The sequence below is a fragment of the Neovison vison genome, chromosome 7 (assembly GCF_020171115.1).
Source record: "Neovison vison isolate M4711 chromosome 7, ASM_NN_V1, whole genome shotgun sequence".
Classification (NCBI taxonomy): Eukaryota; Metazoa; Chordata; class Mammalia; order Carnivora; family Mustelidae; genus Neogale; species Neogale vison.
Window position 1 is genome coordinate 108797300 of NC_058097.1, and position 17345 is coordinate 108814644.

General features: G+C 53.4%; 3 protein-coding genes across 7 annotated transcripts; 1 reads left to right on the forward strand and 2 right to left on the reverse strand.

The window, feature by feature from the left end:
* The first annotated feature begins 1530 nt into the window (after nucleotides 1–1530).
* On the forward strand, nucleotides 1531–9561 carry HMBS (hydroxymethylbilane synthase). Of its 3 annotated transcripts, none has more exons than XM_044258003.1 (14): nucleotides 1531–1705; nucleotides 3888–3941; nucleotides 4292–4364; nucleotides 4933–4982; nucleotides 5513–5568; nucleotides 5936–6013; nucleotides 6225–6302; nucleotides 6412–6487; nucleotides 7758–7871; nucleotides 8111–8149; nucleotides 8394–8513; nucleotides 8753–8806; nucleotides 8944–9030; nucleotides 9129–9561. In XM_044258003.1, exons 1-14 carry the CDS (start codon nucleotides 1673–1675, stop codon nucleotides 9300–9302), a joined length of 1086 nt encoding a protein of 361 aa, XP_044113938.1. In that variant the 5' UTR covers nucleotides 1531–1672; the 3' UTR covers nucleotides 9303–9561. The 3 variants fall into 3 exon arrangements, with proteins under 3 accessions (XP_044113938.1, XP_044113939.1, XP_044113940.1); XM_044258004.1 differs by having other exon boundaries at nucleotides 9132–9561; XM_044258005.1 differs by lacking the exon at nucleotides 8394–8513.
* Nucleotides 9562–10596: 1035 nt separating this feature from the next.
* On the reverse strand, nucleotides 10597–11160 carry LOC122912355 (histone H2AX). The gene has a single exon (XM_044258006.1). The coding sequence runs from the start codon at nucleotides 11088–11090 to the stop codon at nucleotides 10659–10661; it is 432 nt and encodes a 143-aa protein (XP_044113941.1). The 5' UTR covers nucleotides 11091–11160; the 3' UTR covers nucleotides 10597–10658.
* A 756-nt stretch (nucleotides 11161–11916) lies between these two features.
* DPAGT1 (dolichyl-phosphate N-acetylglucosaminephosphotransferase 1) lies at nucleotides 11917–16784 on the reverse strand. Of its 3 annotated transcripts, XM_044258008.1 has the most exons (9): nucleotides 16384–16777; nucleotides 15918–16038; nucleotides 15532–15745; nucleotides 15137–15283; nucleotides 13796–13880; nucleotides 13254–13442; nucleotides 12854–12941; nucleotides 12539–12694; nucleotides 11917–12460 (listed from the first exon to the last, which is right to left on the reverse strand). In XM_044258008.1, the coding sequence occupies exons 1-9, from the start codon at nucleotides 16542–16544 to the stop codon at nucleotides 12395–12397; spliced, it is 1227 nt and encodes a 408-aa protein (XP_044113943.1). In that variant the 5' UTR covers nucleotides 16545–16777; the 3' UTR covers nucleotides 11917–12394. The 3 variants fall into 3 exon arrangements, with proteins under 3 accessions (XP_044113943.1, XP_044113942.1, XP_044113944.1); XM_044258007.1 differs by having other exon boundaries at nucleotides 11917–12694; nucleotides 16384–16784; XM_044258009.1 differs by lacking the exon at nucleotides 15918–16038 and having other exon boundaries at nucleotides 11917–12694; nucleotides 15532–15729; nucleotides 16384–16445.
* Nucleotides 16785–17345: the final 561 nt, after the last annotated feature.

The window sequence follows — 17345 nt, forward strand, 5'->3', positions numbered from 1 at the left end:
GGACAAAACTTCATTCCAGTAGTGGGTGGAGCCTGTGGCACCTGGTAGACTTTGATTTAGGAACCTCTGCAAAAGGCCTGATACCTTTCTGCTCCAAAAGCAGCTTGGACCAAGGTACCCAAAACAGCACTGCTCTGCAGCCTGGCTGGTCTCTGTGGCTCTCGTGTCAATCACATCTTTAAGCGGGAGACAGATTCTGGTGGGGATCCTGGAGTCGAGGCCTGCCTTCCCAGCGGTGGGTTGATGTCTTGCTGGATTTAGTACCAGATGATAAGCAGGATAAAGAGCCCTTTGCCCTTGACTAAAACATTTATTTCCAACCTCTTCAAATTTGCCAGCTGAAGTTTGTGTTGCTAGGTGTCTGCCTATAATTTGCGTTACACTGCCTGTCAGAAAATTGCTCTGGGGCACCTGAGTGGCTCAGTTGGTTAAGCATCCAGCTCTTGGTTTTGGCTCAGATCTTGATTTCAGGGTTGTGAGTTCAAGCCCTGCATTGTGCTCCAAGCTCAGCATGGAGCCTACTTAAAACATTTTTTTAAAAGGAAAACTGCTCCTATGGGGCTGCTTAGCCCAAGAAAGTAACCTTGGACGTTGTGCTTTAGGTAGTATTCAGAAGAGGTAGAGTACACTATATTTATCATGGCTAAAAATAGAGACTTTGGGTCAGTTGACCCAAGTTTGAATCCTAGTTTGATTTAGGGCATCTCTTACCTCCTCTGAGCCTCAGTTTCTTCATCTGTACATCAGGAATGAGAACACCTTCCTCATACAGCTGTTACGAAGGCCAAAGGAGCAATTGGGTGTCCAGTTCTTTTGATAGTGGTTAGCCCACGGGTGCTCAGTACATGGTTATTAATACTGTTAGTGGATAAAGCACTTTTTCTAACACCCTTTCCCACTAACATTAATAAAGTGTTGGCACTCCCTCTTCAGTTATTTGTCTTTGATCTCTGAACCAGTTTCCTCAATTAAAAAGTAGGAATGTTAGCCTACTTCAGGGTTGTAGCGGAGCTAAGTTTTAACGGAACCAGAGGAGCACCACATGAGCTGCACTCATTGGTTGTGCCATAACTAGGAGAGAAAGCTGTAGCATTCCGGGGGGCCAATTTTCTGGAGCACCCTCTTGTTTGGAGGTGTCTAATCCAGCCGAAGGGGCGTGGACGGGGCTCAAGGACGCGTTACTTTCAACGCAGCATTTTAGGGTTAATACTCTCCCTTCGGGCAGGGCTCACTTTGGCTTGACTATCCCTTTGGGTGGTGGTCGGGGGGCTGCACAGTTTGCTCTGTGGGTGAATCTGGGGAGCAAATCTTAGTCACTGACCATCAGCATTCTTGATTCAAAATGAGGTGTATGTAAAAGAACAGTGAGGCCTGGGTCTCAAGGTAGGAAGACTGGGGCGGACAGGAATCCACCGTCCCCACCAGCCTGACGGAACAGAGACGGTAACAGGTGGGTAAGGTCGTCTCTGTCGCAACCGTTCTAATTCCCGCCCCGAGGGTGGTCCTCCCGGCTGAGGGCGGGCGCCGGAAGTGACGCAGAGCCCTGAGTCTGAGGCTGCAGGAGGAGCTCGGACCCGCGTGCACCCGCTGCCCGCTGGCCGGGCCCTCCGGCTCCCCCGGCTCCCGGGGGACCTCGGCGGCACGCCCACGGACCTACCTTCCGAGCACAGCCATGTCTGGCAACGGCAACCGGGCCGCGACAGCGGTGAGTACTGAGCCGGGGACTCTCGCAACTTCGGCGTTCCGGACTGGCGGCCCAACGATTGGCTCTAGGTTGCCACCCTCCGCCGTCTATTGGTCGGAGCGACTATCCGTAATTTTTTTTTTTTTCCCGAAACAATTTTTAAAGGGCCAGTAGCTGGGTAGCTTAGGAAGGACAGGGGAACTGGGTGAGCGGTGGGGGCGGGGTTAAGAGTGGAAGGATCGTCTGGAACGAAACCTGCATCCCTGCGGGCATCTGGGTGGGGTGCCGCTGTGCCTGGCATCCACTGCCCTAGATTTAATGACCCAGCCCAGGAAAGTTCTTCTCCCCCAGACGAGGTGCTATTCCCGGGACCCTTTCACAACGAGACAGGGCCTAGGCGGGATTCGGCCACTTTGGGAATTTGTTCCAGTTTGGATCCCGAGAGGAGAGCGTACCCGCAAGTCCCCCAACTGCACACAAACTTCTTGGAAGTGCGCCTTCTCCCTTTTTTCTCTTTTAGCGGTCACCCAGCCCCAGCCTACTCTCAAGGTCCCCAGCTGAGACACACCTTTGGGTTACTGTGGTGGGTGGGGCGGCGCCCTTGAGTCTTCTCCCTAGCTCGCAGCAGGATCTCTGGGCTTGCATAGATGCAACTAAAGCGGGTGGAGGCCACTGCCAGTCTGAGATAAGAAAGAGATGGGGCAGCTGCTTATCTCCCGACGTGCAGCCTGCTGGGGAGGAGACGGATTTTTTGCCACTACGGACTTTATTGAGCACTGGAGGAGGAGTAGGAAAATCTGGATTCTGGCTCCAGCTTTTTTCCCATTATTAGCTGCGTGACTCTGGGCAAGTCATTTCACTTCTCAGTTGCTCCTGTAACATGGTCCCCGAGATACCTGCCCTGTCTACTTGATAAGAGTTTTCATGAAGATTAAAAGTAATTGTTCCAGCATATACAGGTTTAATAAATATTTTTTAATGGAATAAAATATGCCATGCAGAATCGATGCAGTTAAGGGATTATTTCAACCTAGCAGTTTCTGGAACCTTAGATTACTTTCTGTGGGCTCCCAGTGGCCCAGAATTTTAGGGGCCATGTTTAGCATTTCAGGCCTAACCTGACTGGCTCAGGGTCCATAGGGTTTATTTACGGGAGAACTGATAGTAATGCTGTAGACTAGGGTCCAGGAGCAGCCAGCTGTCACAACTTCCAACAACAGAGGGCCCACAGGCTTGCCTGCAAAGCACCTCCATGGGATGAAGATCTCAGAATAGGGAAAGTTGACATTATGTACAGTGCCTACTCTCTGGTCTAGAAAGAGATAGGACCTCAGACTGAGGCACGCAGTTCTACCTGCATGGCACTGAACACCTTTGTCACAGGTGCCTTGGCAGGAAGAAGAGGTGTGTCCCTTTGAGTTCCTAGCTTGGTCAGCGACGTTCCAGTATTTCTGGTTGGTGCGACCAGAGGTCGCACTCGAGGTGAATGGATGTTAGGCAGCTTAGCCTTTAAGTGTTGTAGAACATCTGAGGCAGAAAATACTGGGGTCCAAACCTCTTCATTTTATAGATAAACAGATACTGAGGAGAAGATGTGCTCAAGGTCAGCCTGCCAAGAGGCTAAGCAAGACTCTCCGTAAGATCTGTTGACCCCAATCCTTTCTGTTGCGTTCCAGCCGGATTATGGGATCCGTGGTGTGGCAGCTGTGGGGTAGCTGTTCCCATCAAGGTGGCAACACACCTGCGCCTGCTGTGCTGTGGATACCGAACTTGTCCTCAGTGACTCAGCGCAGTCTCAGCAGCCTCAGCTGCCCTGCCCCTGTCTGCTGCGGGAGCCTCCCTCCCTGTGGCCGGGCTGATGGGCCTTATCTCTTTACCCACCTGGCTGTGTGCAGCACTCCCACAGGCTTAGCCAGGATGGGCCTCAGGTCTCAGTGTCCAGTTATTAACGCAACAGCAACCGTGGGTCCTGCGGGCGCTTCCCTCAGGTCTCTGTTTCTTTGGATCCGTGAGGAGGGCAGAAGGTTCTGAGGAAGGTAAACGGATCAGGGCCAGAGTATTTCCCCACGCCAAGGCTCAGCAGGCCGCAGGCCAAGGGCTGAGGTCCTTTGCTTCCAGGCCCGTGATTCTGGTTCTTGGACAAGGTGTTGAAGAACACAAGGAACAGAGGGGATTGTGACTTGGGTATTTTTTTTTTCTGCAGGAAGAAAACGGCCCAAAGATGAGAGTGATTCGTGTGGGTACGCGAAAGAGCCAGGTTAGTACAGTTACCAGGCGGAGGAAGTTGGTGGGAAGAGTTCTGTGCTGGCGGTATCACAAGCTGGGGGGCCCAGAGGGTTAATTCCCAGGACCTCAGAAATGGAAGATAAATGGGGTGGCGGGGTTTTAAATCCCATGGAGAATGGCATATTGCATTCTGTGGAGAGAGGGTCTGGGCAAGCTGTCGGGGTACAGAGAGCTCCCAGACCAGACCCCCTCTCCTTCCCAGGTAGGCATTCAAACCCCTCTCTGAATTCCGGCTCCTTCAGTATGTCCCTCACCCAGTGAGGGTGTGAGCTCTGGGTAGTGGCAGGGAAGGAAAGGACTAATCGGAATGTTTGCCCCCAGCTGGCTCGCATACAGACAGACAGTGTGGTGGCAATGCTGAAAGCCTTCTACCCGGGTCTGCAGTTTGAAATCGGTGAGTTTTCTGGACAGGAGTGGAAGCTAAAGGGAAGGAAGCCCTTCTGCCCCCAGAGAGGCAAACACAGCATTTCTGGCTTTCCCTAGGCTCAAAGCTTCATCCCATTGCCTCTGAGAATTTATTTATTTTTTTTAAGATTTTATTTATTTATTTGACAGAGAGACAGAGAGCACAAGCAGAGGGAGCAGCAGGCAGAGGGAGAGGGAGAAGCAGGCCCCGGAGCAAGGAGCCTGATGTGGGGCTCCATCCCAGGACCCCCGGATCATGACCCGAGCTGAAGGCAGACACTTAGCCCATTGAGCCACGCAGGCGCCCCACCTCCGAGAATTCTTGGCTGTCCCCAGTTGGAGGGCCATTTCCTCCTCTGAACACTTCCAACTCTGACTTGCTGGGCCAGCCTGGCATTTAACACCTCTGCTTTGGGTCTTTCTGTTGGGGTGTTTAGTCCTCTTCCTAGCTCATTACATTCCTAGAGGGCAGGGGTTGGGGTATATGTGCCTCTGCATCCACAGTGCTGGGCTCAGGAAATACTGATCAGTGAGCTTCTGGTTGGTTCTCTCCTCAGTTGCTATGTCCACCACAGGGGACAAGATTCTTGATACTGCGCTCTCTAAGGTAACATATTCCCCCCAATCCTTTTCCCTCCCTCCTCTTTCCTTCCCCAAGAGATTCACTCTGGGGCTCTTTCTTTTTTCTTTCTTTCTTTTTTAATTTTTTAATTATTGTTTTTAAATATTTTATTTATTTATTTGAGAGAGGACGAGAGAAAGAGAGCGTGTGCACAAGGGAAGGGCAGAGGGAGAGGGAGAAGCAGGGAGCCCGAGGCAGCACTTAGTCCCAGAAGCCCAAAATCATGATCCAAGTGGAAGACAGAGGCTTAACTGACTGAGCTTACTCAAGCGCCCTTTATTTTTTATTTTTAAAGATTTATTTATTTAATTGAAAGAAAGAAGTCTGGGAGGGAGGGAGGGAGCACAGTGGGTGGAAGGGGCAGAGGGAGGGGGAGAAGCTGACTCCCTCCCTGAGCAGAGGGCCGAACATGGGGCTCGATCCCAGGACCCTGGGATCATGACCTGAGCTGAAGGCAGCCACTTAACTGACTGAGCCACCTAGACGCCCCTCTCAGGCCCTTTTTTGACTGGCAGATTGGAGAGAAGAGTCTGTTTACCAAGGAGCTGGAACATGCGCTGGAGAAGAATGAGTAAGTGGAAGACCGATCTTACTCAGTCTCTTGCTAGGACCCCTGTGCACATCATACCTGGAGCTCAGCTAGACTATGGGGCTTCCACCTTTGGATAGGCTAGAGGGAGGCTCATATGTGGGTTTCTCAGGCCTCAGAAAAGGGGAGTGTCCTGGTTCTGAGCGATCTGGCTGCCTGGAAGGCAGGATTGTCTGGGGAAGGGGGACAGAAGGGAGGGTGAAGGGCTCAGGGTCCTGAGGTCTTGGGCAGGCCCGCTTCCTGATCTGCTCTAAGCACACCACTAAAGTAGAGGTGGGCATAGGTGGAGGAGGGGTGGGAGCCTGCTGCTGGGATCCCTTCTCCTTGCCTCCCTCTTCCATCTCTCTAGAGTGGACCTGGTCGTTCACTCCCTGAAGGACCTGCCCACCGTGCTTCCTCCTGGCTTTACCATCGGGGCCATCTGCAAGTAAGAACCATGAAGTCGGGCCTGGGGTTGGGGGAGGCATCATGTTAAGCTCTGCTTTTCCCTTTGGGACTCTGCCCTGTGCCTCCAGGACCAAGGAGTGTCAGGCATGGCAGGAAATTGAGAACATGCCAGCTAGTTGGTTATGGAGAGAGCCTGAAGTGATCTGCACTGAGATCTCGTCCTCATTATTTGACTTTCCCTCTGTCTCCAGGCGGGAGAACCCTTATGATGCTGTTGTCTTTCACCCAAAATTTGTTGGGAAAACCCTAGAAACCTTGCCAGAGAAGAGGTGAGTGGGGCCTGCATAAGCATTCTGGTGGGACATGCACAGATGGTGGAGGGCTGGGAGCAAGAGGAGGAAATCTCGGGTTAAATCTCATTTTAAACCCTCTGAGCAGTGTGGTGGGAACCAGCTCCCTGCGGAGAGCAGCCCAACTGCAGAGAAAGTTCCCACACCTGGAGTTCAAGAGCATTGTATCCTTTCCAAGGAGGGAGGGGCCGTAGTCAAGGAGGAAGGCTGGGTCCAGAGGACCCAGGGAGTCATGAGAGCAAAAGGAGCTTCCAGAGGAAGTGGGCATGGGCCAGTGGAGTGTCTATTCTCGTGTCTGCCCTATCATTCCATCTACCCATCCATCCATAAATCCATTCATAATCTTTTCATGTTATTTTAGCCCCAGGCCAGTGCCTGGCACTGGGGACAATGGTGAGCAAGACCAACGTTGTCCTTGCTCACAGAGTTTTACATTTTTGTTCTGACGACAAATGAGCATTGATAATACAGAGTGGTACTGAACAGTGATTACTTGGGAAGTGGGGGGAGAAGGAGGGTGCTTCCCTTTTATTTCATATTCTACTGTATTTTGATATTCTAAGCATATCGAGTGTTTTATAAAGCTAATTTTCAAAATAGTATGTGTTAAGCACTCCCATGCACAAAGTAGGGAATTCTCTGGAAGCTTCTAGCTGGAACATGTGTAACAGACTTGGGGGTCAGGGAATGCCTCTCAGAGGTCTTATAACTTTGTTAAGTTAGTTAACTTCTGGGGTGCCTGGGTGGCTCAGTGGGTTAAGCCGCTGCCTTCGACTCAGGTCATGATCTCAGGGTCCTGGGATGGAGTCCCACATCGGGCTCTCTGCTCAGCAGGGAGCCTGCTTCCCTTCCTCTCTCTCTGCCTGCCTCTCTGCCGACTTGTGATCTCTCGCTGTCAAATAAAAAAAAAAAAAAGTTAGTTAACTTCTCTGTATCATTTTCCTCATCTGTAAAATGGAAATAATTAGAATAATTGGGTTGTGGAAATTAAATAGGAGTACGTAACGCACTTTTGTTTGTTTATTTATTAATTTTATTTTATAATATTTATTTATTTATTTTATATATATTTATTTTTATTTTATTTGCCAGAAAGAGAGAGAGCGTGCACACACAAGTAGGGGGAGCAGCAGAGAGAGGGAGAAACAGGCTCCCTGCTGAGCAAGGAGCCCATTTCAGGACTCAATCCCAGAACCCTGGGATAATGACCCGAGCTGAAAGCAGACGCTTAATGAACTGAGCCACCCAGTGAGTCCCTGTAAGGGACTTTATCAGCGTCTGGTGTGTAGCTCAAGTGTAATGAAGTAAATGTTAGCTGTAATCGGTAAGCAGAAGACCAAAGGAGAGATGTTAGATACAGAGAGACTCAGGCAGGGGGAGCAGTGTGAGGCTTGGGACTGCCCAGTGCTTGTGGTCCTTAGCATCTCCCCACAGCGGGGAAACCTCAACACACGGCTGCGGAAGCTGGACGAGCTGCAGGAGTTCAGTGCTATCATCCTGGCCGCCGCTGGCCTACAGCGCATGGGCTGGCAGCACCGGGTGGGGCAGGTAAGGGCTGTCCCTGTTCCAACCCCAGTTAATCTTCTTCCTTTTCCTGCCTGTATTCTCTTTCTGAACACCCTGCCTCTAACAGTATAAGCAGGGCATGGGTCCCAGGCTGTGAAGATTGGGGATCAAATGTCAGAGTCCTGCTTTTGCCTATTTAGGCTTTCTGTGTGGTAGGGAAACCCCTTCTCACTACTGTCTGGTTTTAGCCACCCTTCTGACTGCCTATTCTGCCCCTGCAGATCCTACACCCAGAGGAATGCATGTATGCTGTGGGTCAGGTATGTTTGACAAGGGAAGCCATGGGTTGATGTGCCCTTTCTTCTGCTGTCAACCAAAAAGCTGGTCTCAGAACCTTCTGCATCTGCATCTCCTGGCATGAACATTTCTACGGAGGGGCAGGCCTTGGGAGGCTTCTGGGCTGAAAGGGACCGTGTGGAGCAGTTAGAGGTGGGCTGGTTCCTGTCCTCACCTCCATTGGTTGGGGAAAGATTAGGCCTGATATCTTGGGGGTTTCTCCATCAGGGAGCCCTGGGCGTGGAAGTCCGAGCCAAGGACCAGGACATGCTGGATCTGGTGGGTGTGTTGCATGACCCGGAGACTCTGCTTCGCTGCATTGCTGAGCGAGCCTTCCTGAGGCATCTGGTAGGGTCCATGTTCCATCGGTGGAGGGGTGGGGACTTGAGTTGGGAATAGTCGAGGAGGAGATTTCTCATATTAATGCTCTTTATTGAGTGGTAACTCATTCTTCAATGTATGGATAGGACTCAAGTCTGGGCCCCTGCCTCTGTCTCAGTTACGTCTTCTGAGGTCTCTATCTCTGACGGCTCTGGCTGAGTGGTGCTGTTGAGCCCCTAGCTCACACGGAGAACTTCTCATTGCAGGAAGGAGGTTGCAGTGTGCCAGTGGCGGTGCATACGGCTATGAAGGATGGGCAGGTACGCAGGGGAAGGTGGGAAGGCAGGCTGATAATGGAGCACCGTGACGCGTTCTGTGCATCTCGAGTTGCCTGCGAGAGCCCGGGTTTCTAATAGTTCTCTCAGAATATGCTGAGATAACCTGTTTTCTTTGCCAGCTGTACCTGACTGGAGGAGTCTGGAGTCTAGACGGCTCAGATAGCATGCAAGAGACCATGCAGGCCACCATCCGGGTCACTGCCCAGGTGCCAAAGCTGGAGGGTGAGGGAGAGGGGTTGAAAACAGACCTGCCGGTTACCTCCTCTTTCCTGCTGACCAGATCCCACCTCCTTCCCTCACCTAGCAGGAAGATGGCCCCGAGGATGATCCGCAGCTGGTGGGGATTACTGCCCGGAACATTCCACGAGAAGCCCAGCTGGCTGCTGAGAACCTGGGCATCAGCCTGGCCAGTTTGTTGCTGAACAAAGGAGCCAAGAACATACTGGATGTTGCACGGCAGCTTAATGATGCCCACTAACTGGTCTGTGGGGCACAGGTGCCAGGGTGGCTATTGTTCAGTGCCTACCTCCCAGCCCTCAGTGCCCCATCCTCACTGCTACCTGGGGAGTGATTACCCCAGGGGATTGAACTGCAAGGTCAGAGACTTGCCTCACCTTGGGGCTGTGGGGAGTGCCTTGCCTCCACAGTAGGTGGGGGTTTCATCTCTTTAGAGAAAAAGTGCAAGCCACGGCCTTCGAATGTAACCAACTCAACTAATAAACCAGCTCTCAAGGTGACTTTGTTTTTGGTGGGGTTGCAGGAAAGATAAGGACAGACACAAAGCCTGTACTCTTCAGAGGCTGGGACCTCTGTGCAAAGTTCTCCTGGAATGTTCTTTGTTCCTGCCACAGTTCTCATTTCAAACAAACGGTCTTCCATGAAAGAGTGGTGATCGGAGAAACGTAGGACTTGCCTCTCTCCAGCTAGCCATATGGACATCCGATAGGTGGGCCATGTATCAAGGAGTCCCCAACCCCCGCGCACCCCACCCTCTCAGGATAGGAGTCTACAAAGTCGCCAGTGCTACAACTCTTAAAAGAATGACAATAGACACTGCCTTTAAAAAAAAACCCTTTAATAAACAAAATTAGTCCATCTGAAACTCCCCTTTACAGTAAGGTCCTAGTCTTGGGTGGGTTGTAGCTGCGAGATTGCAGTTCCGAAGCAATCGGAGGCTCAGTGCAGACGCGGGCGAACCGGCCAGTGCTGGTACGGAGGTGCGTGGCTCGCGGAGTGGTGGCCCGGAGGGAAGTGGGGCGAGCGGCGGAGCCCGAGGGCCCGGTTGCTATCACCGCGGGCGCGCGCACACCTCCTGCGGTCCCCACTGCCCGCGGGGCGCAAACCAGGGCCCCCGCCCCTCCCCCGCCGAGGCCCAGGCGGCGGTCCGCGAACAGTGTACGGTTCTTCCCGACAGCGTCCGGAGAGTCCCGGCCCCGGCGCGCACCTCGGCCCTGCGTCAGAACGGCGAGCAGCTCTTCCAGGAGGCGCCGCGGCCTCCCTGCGGCCCATCGGCGGTTCCGGAGCCCGGGCGGCTGAGTCACGGGCGCCGCGGCGGGCAGCTGCGCACCCCCGGCCCTCTCCCGGCGGCGGCCTCGCGCCTCTGCGCCAGGCAAGTCGGGCCGCCCCCCGGCCTGGCGGCAGCGGGCGCGAGGACCGGCGGGCCCGCGCGGGGGAGGGGCGGGCCGGGCGGCGGCGGCGACGCGGGAGGGGGAGCCGAGCGCCGCGGCCACCCGCCCCAGGCCCGACGTGGCTCAGCTCTTTCCGTGAGGGCGGTGGTGGCCCTTAAAAGGGCCTTTGTGGTGGCATGGGGGGCCGGCTGCGGCGCGGGCGCCCCTCAGTACTCCTGAGAGGCCTGGGTGGCCTTCTTGCCCCCCGCGGGCGCCTTCGGCCCCACGGTGGCGCTGGTCTTCTTGGGCAGCAGCACGGCCTGGATGTTAGGCAGGACGCCTCCCTGGGCGATCGTCACGCCGCCCAGCAGCTTGTTGAGCTCCTCGTCGTTGCGGATAGCCAGCTGCAGGTGGCGGGGGATGATCCGCGTCTTCTTGTTGTCGCGGGCCGCGTTGCCCGCCAGCTCCAGGATCTCCGCGGTGAGGTACTCGAGCACCGCCGCCAGGTACACCGGCGCGCCGGCGCCGACCCGCTCGGCGTAGTGGCCCTTCCGCAGCAGCCGGTGCACGCGGCCCACTGGGAACTGGAGGCCGGCGCGCGACGAGCGCGACTTGGCCTTGGCGCGGGCCTTGCCGCCGGTCTTGCCGCGGCCCGACATGCTGCGCGAGGTAGAAGAGCGGTGAAAAGGGACGCCTCGAACGGAACCAACGAACTGCCGCCCGCCGCAGTCCAACTGCTGCCGCGCGCGCCCAGGGGCCGCCCTTATAAGCCCCCAGGGCACACCTCCGCGCCCTCCTGATTGGCTCTTTTCTCGAATACCCGCCTCCGGTTGGCTGCAGTTAACCCTTCCGTGACGCGCCACGGCTGAGGGAGCGCGCCTGCCGATTGGCCCAATTTGAAAACCTTTTGCCCGGGGAAAAAGGCGAGGAGGAGTGGTAGCACGCAGCCAGCCAACCCCTCCCTGAGCGAGCCAATCCACGTGAAGGGCGCCAGATTTAAACGCTACAGCTGGAGCCCAGAACCGGAAGACAGAGAGGGTGGAGTCTGAGCCACCCCAAGAGCCTCTGGGAAATCTGTGAGGGCCTAGGATTTTTAAAGGAACGGGGTCTGCACCACTGCCTCCCCTTCCAGGTCTGGTCACTCTCCTTCTTTCTCCCTCCTCCCACCCTGCAAAGGGAAAGTGAAAGAGAGAGGAAATGGGATCCCTTCCCTCTGTTCCCCTCAAAAAGTTCTGTCCCACACCAGACAAAGCTAACTCCAACCTCATGGCTCTCCCCGCCACTTGAAGTGTGAGGATTTCAATATTTATTCAACATGTTCCGTCTGATCTCAGTTCTTTCTGTTCACTTCTTGTTACAAGGAGCCTGCTGTGCTGAAAGGAAAAGGACTGGGCAGAGGGATGGGCATCCTCTTGGCTCCACCAACCCTCCCAACCTACCCTCAAATGCCCATATAGGAAATATACCTACAGGAACAACAACAAGAAAAAGACAACACTTTATTGTCACCACTGGGAGCACCTGGCTCCCGCCCACCCCCGCAGTCTGCCCTTACTAATCAGAATACTTAATTTATAGTCAAATATCAAGTAATTTTAAAGCCTGTGTCCCTATCCCCCAGCCAGGGTTCTATCCCCAGGCCCAACATATTCCTTGAGAGTCCGAGTAGTGGGTAACTGCATAAAAGTGGCAGTATCCCACCTCAGGAGGCTGTAAAGACGGGATGGAGAGGGAGAATGGCAGCTGAAGGAAGCCACAGGCAAAGTCCAACAGTCAGTAGAGGGCAAGTCATGCCCAAGATGTCAATAATCACAGCGAAACGGAATCACTAAGTATAAAATCTGGGGGAGAAGAAGAGGTGGTGGGTAGAGGCCTGGGCCAGGAGGCATTCCTGGTCAGGAAAGAGGTTGGCCTGAGTCAGGAACCCTGCAGACTGTGCAGTAAAGGGCAAGCATCGGGGGACTCAGACATCGTAGAAGAGCCGGACAAGCTGGTACCGAATGGAGAACGTGACGGCACTGCCAAGGATCTGTGAGGAGAAACACACTAGAGTCAGAACCATGGAGAAAGGGAAACAAGGAGCTATAAAGCCCTTCCCTGACCACACCTGTAGCAGCAGCAGGAGCAAGGTCAGGTTTCTCTCATGCATGGGCCCGATGACCTTAAGGAGCAAGTTGATGAGGGTCATGTTGTTACACTCCGTGAAGCCACCATCCTCATGCTCGCTCTGGCGCACCGTCACCAGCTGGAGGCTCTCTGCTACCTGGAGGGGCCAGAGGTGGAGAGAACTTCAACTCTGCTTCAGCAATGGAGATCTGCTTCGTACTTCCCAACTCCCCTTGGATCTGATGCAGGCCTAGGATCCCCAGTCCCTGAATTCCGAATGACGGCCTAGAGCCTTACCTCCTTGTTACCCTGTTACCTTTAGAATAAAGGTGCCCAAGAAAGAGAGGTTCTTGGTCTTGAACTTGGAATAGCTCATCTCCAGTTTGCCTGTCTTGGTATTGAGTCTGCAGGGGGAAGAGAGCTTTATGTGACTGGGCCACTACTCCAAGAACTCTCCTCACTGTGGTCAATTAATAGGAAGAGCACCAAACATGGCATCAAACGACCTAAGATCTATTTCTGGCTCTGCTTACTACTGTGTGATCAGAGCTAATTAAATTATGTAGGTGAATGTGCTCTGTAATTTAGAAGGGCTAACCATGTGGAAAGAGCCCTTCTTTGGGCCCACTCCCTTTGCACAGCAGATGTATAAGGCTGGCTTTACGCAACCCAAGTGAAAAAGCTACGATGTCCCTTTCAAGCCCCAAAGTGGCTACCTGGGAATACGGTGGCGAGGGCAGGGTATGATATGCAGGAGCTGAGGCAGTGAGTAGAGGAAGTTGAACACCTGGGGCATGAAGAAGAGTAGCATGGTCTTGCTGAAGTGTCCCAAGATGCCCACAACGGCAAAGGTCATGCCAGCAAAGTAACAGAAGGTATCTCCCACAAACACCCGTGATGGGTACCTGTGTGGGGGAGAGGATCTGAGCCAGTGGTGGAGGCACTATCCATCTATTCTCTCCCACCCCCTGGGCCCTGGGCTAGCCCTGACTCTAGTTCTGGCCCAGAGGAGACTCTAGCTCTTCCAGCAACTGTCCAGTACCCAAGGCCCTGCGTTCATCTCTTCTGGGGGCTCCACACCACTTCTTTCTAACTGCGACCGGGGCAGAGAGCAATTGAAGAATATTTCCAACGAGAGACCCAGAAAACACTCAACATAGGTGTGCGCAGGTTTAGCCTCTCCAGGAGCCGGGTCATGACCAGGATCATACTCATTCTACAATCACATAGCTATCCCCCCAGCCACAGGCCCACTTACCAGTTATGGTAGAGCAATCCCAAGGTGGTGAAAAAAAAGGGTATCATGAAGTAGAGGGAAAAGACATGATCATCTCGACAATCACCTTTGGAAGCAGGAGAAAACAAAAGGAGAAGTTGACAGTACTTCCCTGCATATCTGGGTCCTATTTTTGTCTCTAAGTTCTGTCGCAAGGGGTACTCTCCATGTCTCCCAAGTCACATTCAAGAACTCACTACGCCTTTTGTGTCACCCAGGCAATTCCTAATATTCCACCCTCGTTCATGAACCCTTCCTAAATGAGTTACTGTCTTCAGTTTGGTTTAGATCAGTCAGACCTAGGTTTGAATACCAGTTTTACTTCCTGTGTGACCTCAATCATGACATATTTAAATTCTCTTGCCCCCAGTTTCCTCCACTATAAAATATGGTTCTCAAGAACCCCTGCCACATGTTACAAAATTTAAATGAGATAATGCTTTAAAAGTGGTTGTTTTTTGTTTGTTTGTTTGTTTTTAAAATTTTATTTGCCAGAGAGAGAGAAATAGCGCACAAGCAGACAGAGTGGCAGGGAGAGGCAGAGAGAGAAGCAGGCTCCCCGCTAGCAAGGAGACCAATGTGGGACTCGATCCCAGGACCCTAGGAGCATGACCGGAGCCAAAGGCAGCAACTTAACCCACTGAGCCACCCAGGCGCCCCTAAAAGTGGTTAGTTTTAATAAGCATTGATATCCATCAGCCAAAGACCACCAGAAACACACTTGCACTCAAAGCTGGGTTTACTGACTTGCAACAAGTGAAACATTGGAGACCACACACCACAGGCAACCATGGGATGCCTCAGTAAGGGGGTATTTGGAGGATTTGTTTTAAGTGATTCTGGGGAGAAAGCAAGGGGGTGGAGTTTTGACCTAGACTGGGTGCTGTCAGTCGAAGTAATTGTATAAGTGAGCATCTCAGTTTTGTCTAAAAAACATGAGGAACTGGTATCAGAAGGAAGCAGCAACTGCTCCTGTTAGCCAGAAGAGGGAGACTTAGTCATCTTTGAAGGATGCACAAAATGTGGTTCCCTCTATACTTGGACAAGTTTAGGAAGGGACCTGGGTTTACTCTGTATCATGGTCATAGACTGACGCAGTCTGACTTAGAAGTTCTGTGAAACGGTTTACATTCAACAGAAGACTATGGCCTACCTATTAGTGCCAATCCAACTAAAAATGACAGGGCTGCTCTTTTTCTTTCTTAACATTTAATATATCTTCATATATTGCTTTTTTCCCCCCGGAACTCCCCAAAGCCAGGTATCAGGCAACCTCCTTAGGACTCAGTCTTCTCTTCTCTCCCTACTCCCAATCCCACCTACCTTCCAGCTCCACCAGATTGAAGATGATGATGGAAGCAGCAATGACTAGTGACTGGCCAGCCTCTAGGCCATTAATTCCTGCTAGGATATTGATGGCATTGGTACAGAACACTGCCAGCAGCCCCATGTAGACATAGTACAGGATCCCTAGGGGAAGAAGACAGAAGTGTGCCACCCATAGAAATGAGGACTTAAGGATATTCTGCTGAAAAAAGTGGTGGGGACAGAGGATTGGACGAAGGACCAACAGAAAGGATCTTAGAAGACACAGGGACAAGTCAGGGACACTTGGAGGAGAATCTGGAGTACCAGGAATGATGCTCTGCTAGGTATCTCCCAGGGTGAGGGTATCCTGAAGTAGGAGCCACAGGGGCAGCGGTGGCAGGGCTACTCACCCAAGTCCAGGTGCAGGCCAAGAATGGGTCGGAAAGGCTTGGGCACCACAATGGTCGTGTTGCCAAAGTTGGTGAAATAGACCATGAGAAGAGGTAGTGAGGCAGCTGTAGGCAGCAGCAGCTTATGACGCCAGCGCAGATTCAGTACATCATCCGCAAAGCCCAGGAAAATCATGCAGCAGATGGCAAGGAGCGCACCTATCAGGGCCACAAACTGGGGGAGGCTCGGGCAGGTCACAGCTCAAGCCTGCGCCCACTTCACTTTTCAAAACTACCTGTCTTTTTGCTCCTTCCTCAGCCCCTCCACCCAAACCCAAACAACCCCAGCTGCCTCAGGTAGCTTCCAGACCCCGGCCACAAGCTACCGCCCCCACTCACCCACTTACTTCATGGTGCGGGAAGGCTTTACACCGCTCCTCCATAAAGCAGTTCAGGAAAGGGAAAGGGATGAAGCAGAAGAGGATGATAAGGAAAACAGCACCGCTGATCACTCCCTGGGACTCTGGGCTGTGGCCCAGCAGCAAAGGGAGGGGGCGGAGGGAGAGGAAAGGGGGCGTGGTCACTCACTAGTGCGGGCACACCAGTGCGGGCCCACCAGTGCGGGCCCATCTCATGAGGAAAGGGAGTGGGGAAGGCCACCAGTGCTGGAATCCCTGATACACCCGAGGGTCCCCTCAACCACAACATCCCTTCCGTGTTAGCCAGTGCTGCCCTTCATCTCCCAGAATCCCGAGCTGTCGGCAGAGTTAGGGCTCCGCCTCCGCGGGGTCAGGCACCCAGTTCCCGCCCGTGCCCTGCGGGCCCCTTCCTCTGCCCTTGCCTACCGCCCGGGACCCGGGTGCCACCGCTCACATTTGCTGCCGGCCGGTTTTGTTGAGGTCCTGGCCACAGAGGTGCGCGGCGATGAAGTGGCCACGGAAGGCGGGGATGAGGGTGACTGTGGCCACAAATCCCAGCAGCGAGCCGATCAAATTCACCAGTAGCGGCATCGGCAACTCCGGGAAGGCCCACATGACGACCTGGCAGGGGCCCCGCTCCGCCACCTCCTCAGCTAACGGACAAGCCGGGCGGAAGCCTTGAGCCTCCGGCGGAGAGGAGTGGCCGCTCCCCACAGGCTGGGTCTTCCCACAGCAGCCTGAACGAAACCTAACAACTCTGACTTGAGGCGCGCTCAGGACTCCCGCGAGCCTATAAAGCGCAACCTCAGCTGTGCCCCTACTGCACTTGCATACCCAGTGTTTCCTCCCGGATCTTGTTCGCAGAGCAACCAGCGTCCTGGAAGGCGGCGGCGGCCATTTTTAATATGGGCACGGTAAAGAAGGGGAACCCAAATTGTCCTTTAAACTGTATCTTTATTTGAGAGTGTTCACCACGAGGGTACTGGGAAAACAACTAAAGGCAGACAAACAAAAGCGGATACTCTCCTAACGCCATATTTAAAATGTATAGCCCGAAGCGGACAAACTCTTTGCCCGGTTCCAAGATGAACACCTCCTGTCCCACGTGTCTGACACCGCTTACTCCTGGTTCCACGTCAGTTTTAGGTCCGCCGGCCGCAGCCGGTCACGTTTAAAGGGCCAGTACCCCGCGTTTCCTCTGGGCTACCCCTGGAGCTGGGAAGATGGCTCTTGGAAGCAACGGGGAAGGCAGGAGGGACGAGGGTGAGGAGCCTCTCCTGCTCGCGGTAGAAAACCTGTTGCCAACGTAGTCGGAAGTCAAGGTAAACGCAGCTTAGTTCCCGGGAACGCAGCTACACTTCAGAAGCTGCTGTAAATTCTAAAGCCAAGACACTTGATAAGTCCCTCCCACTCCTC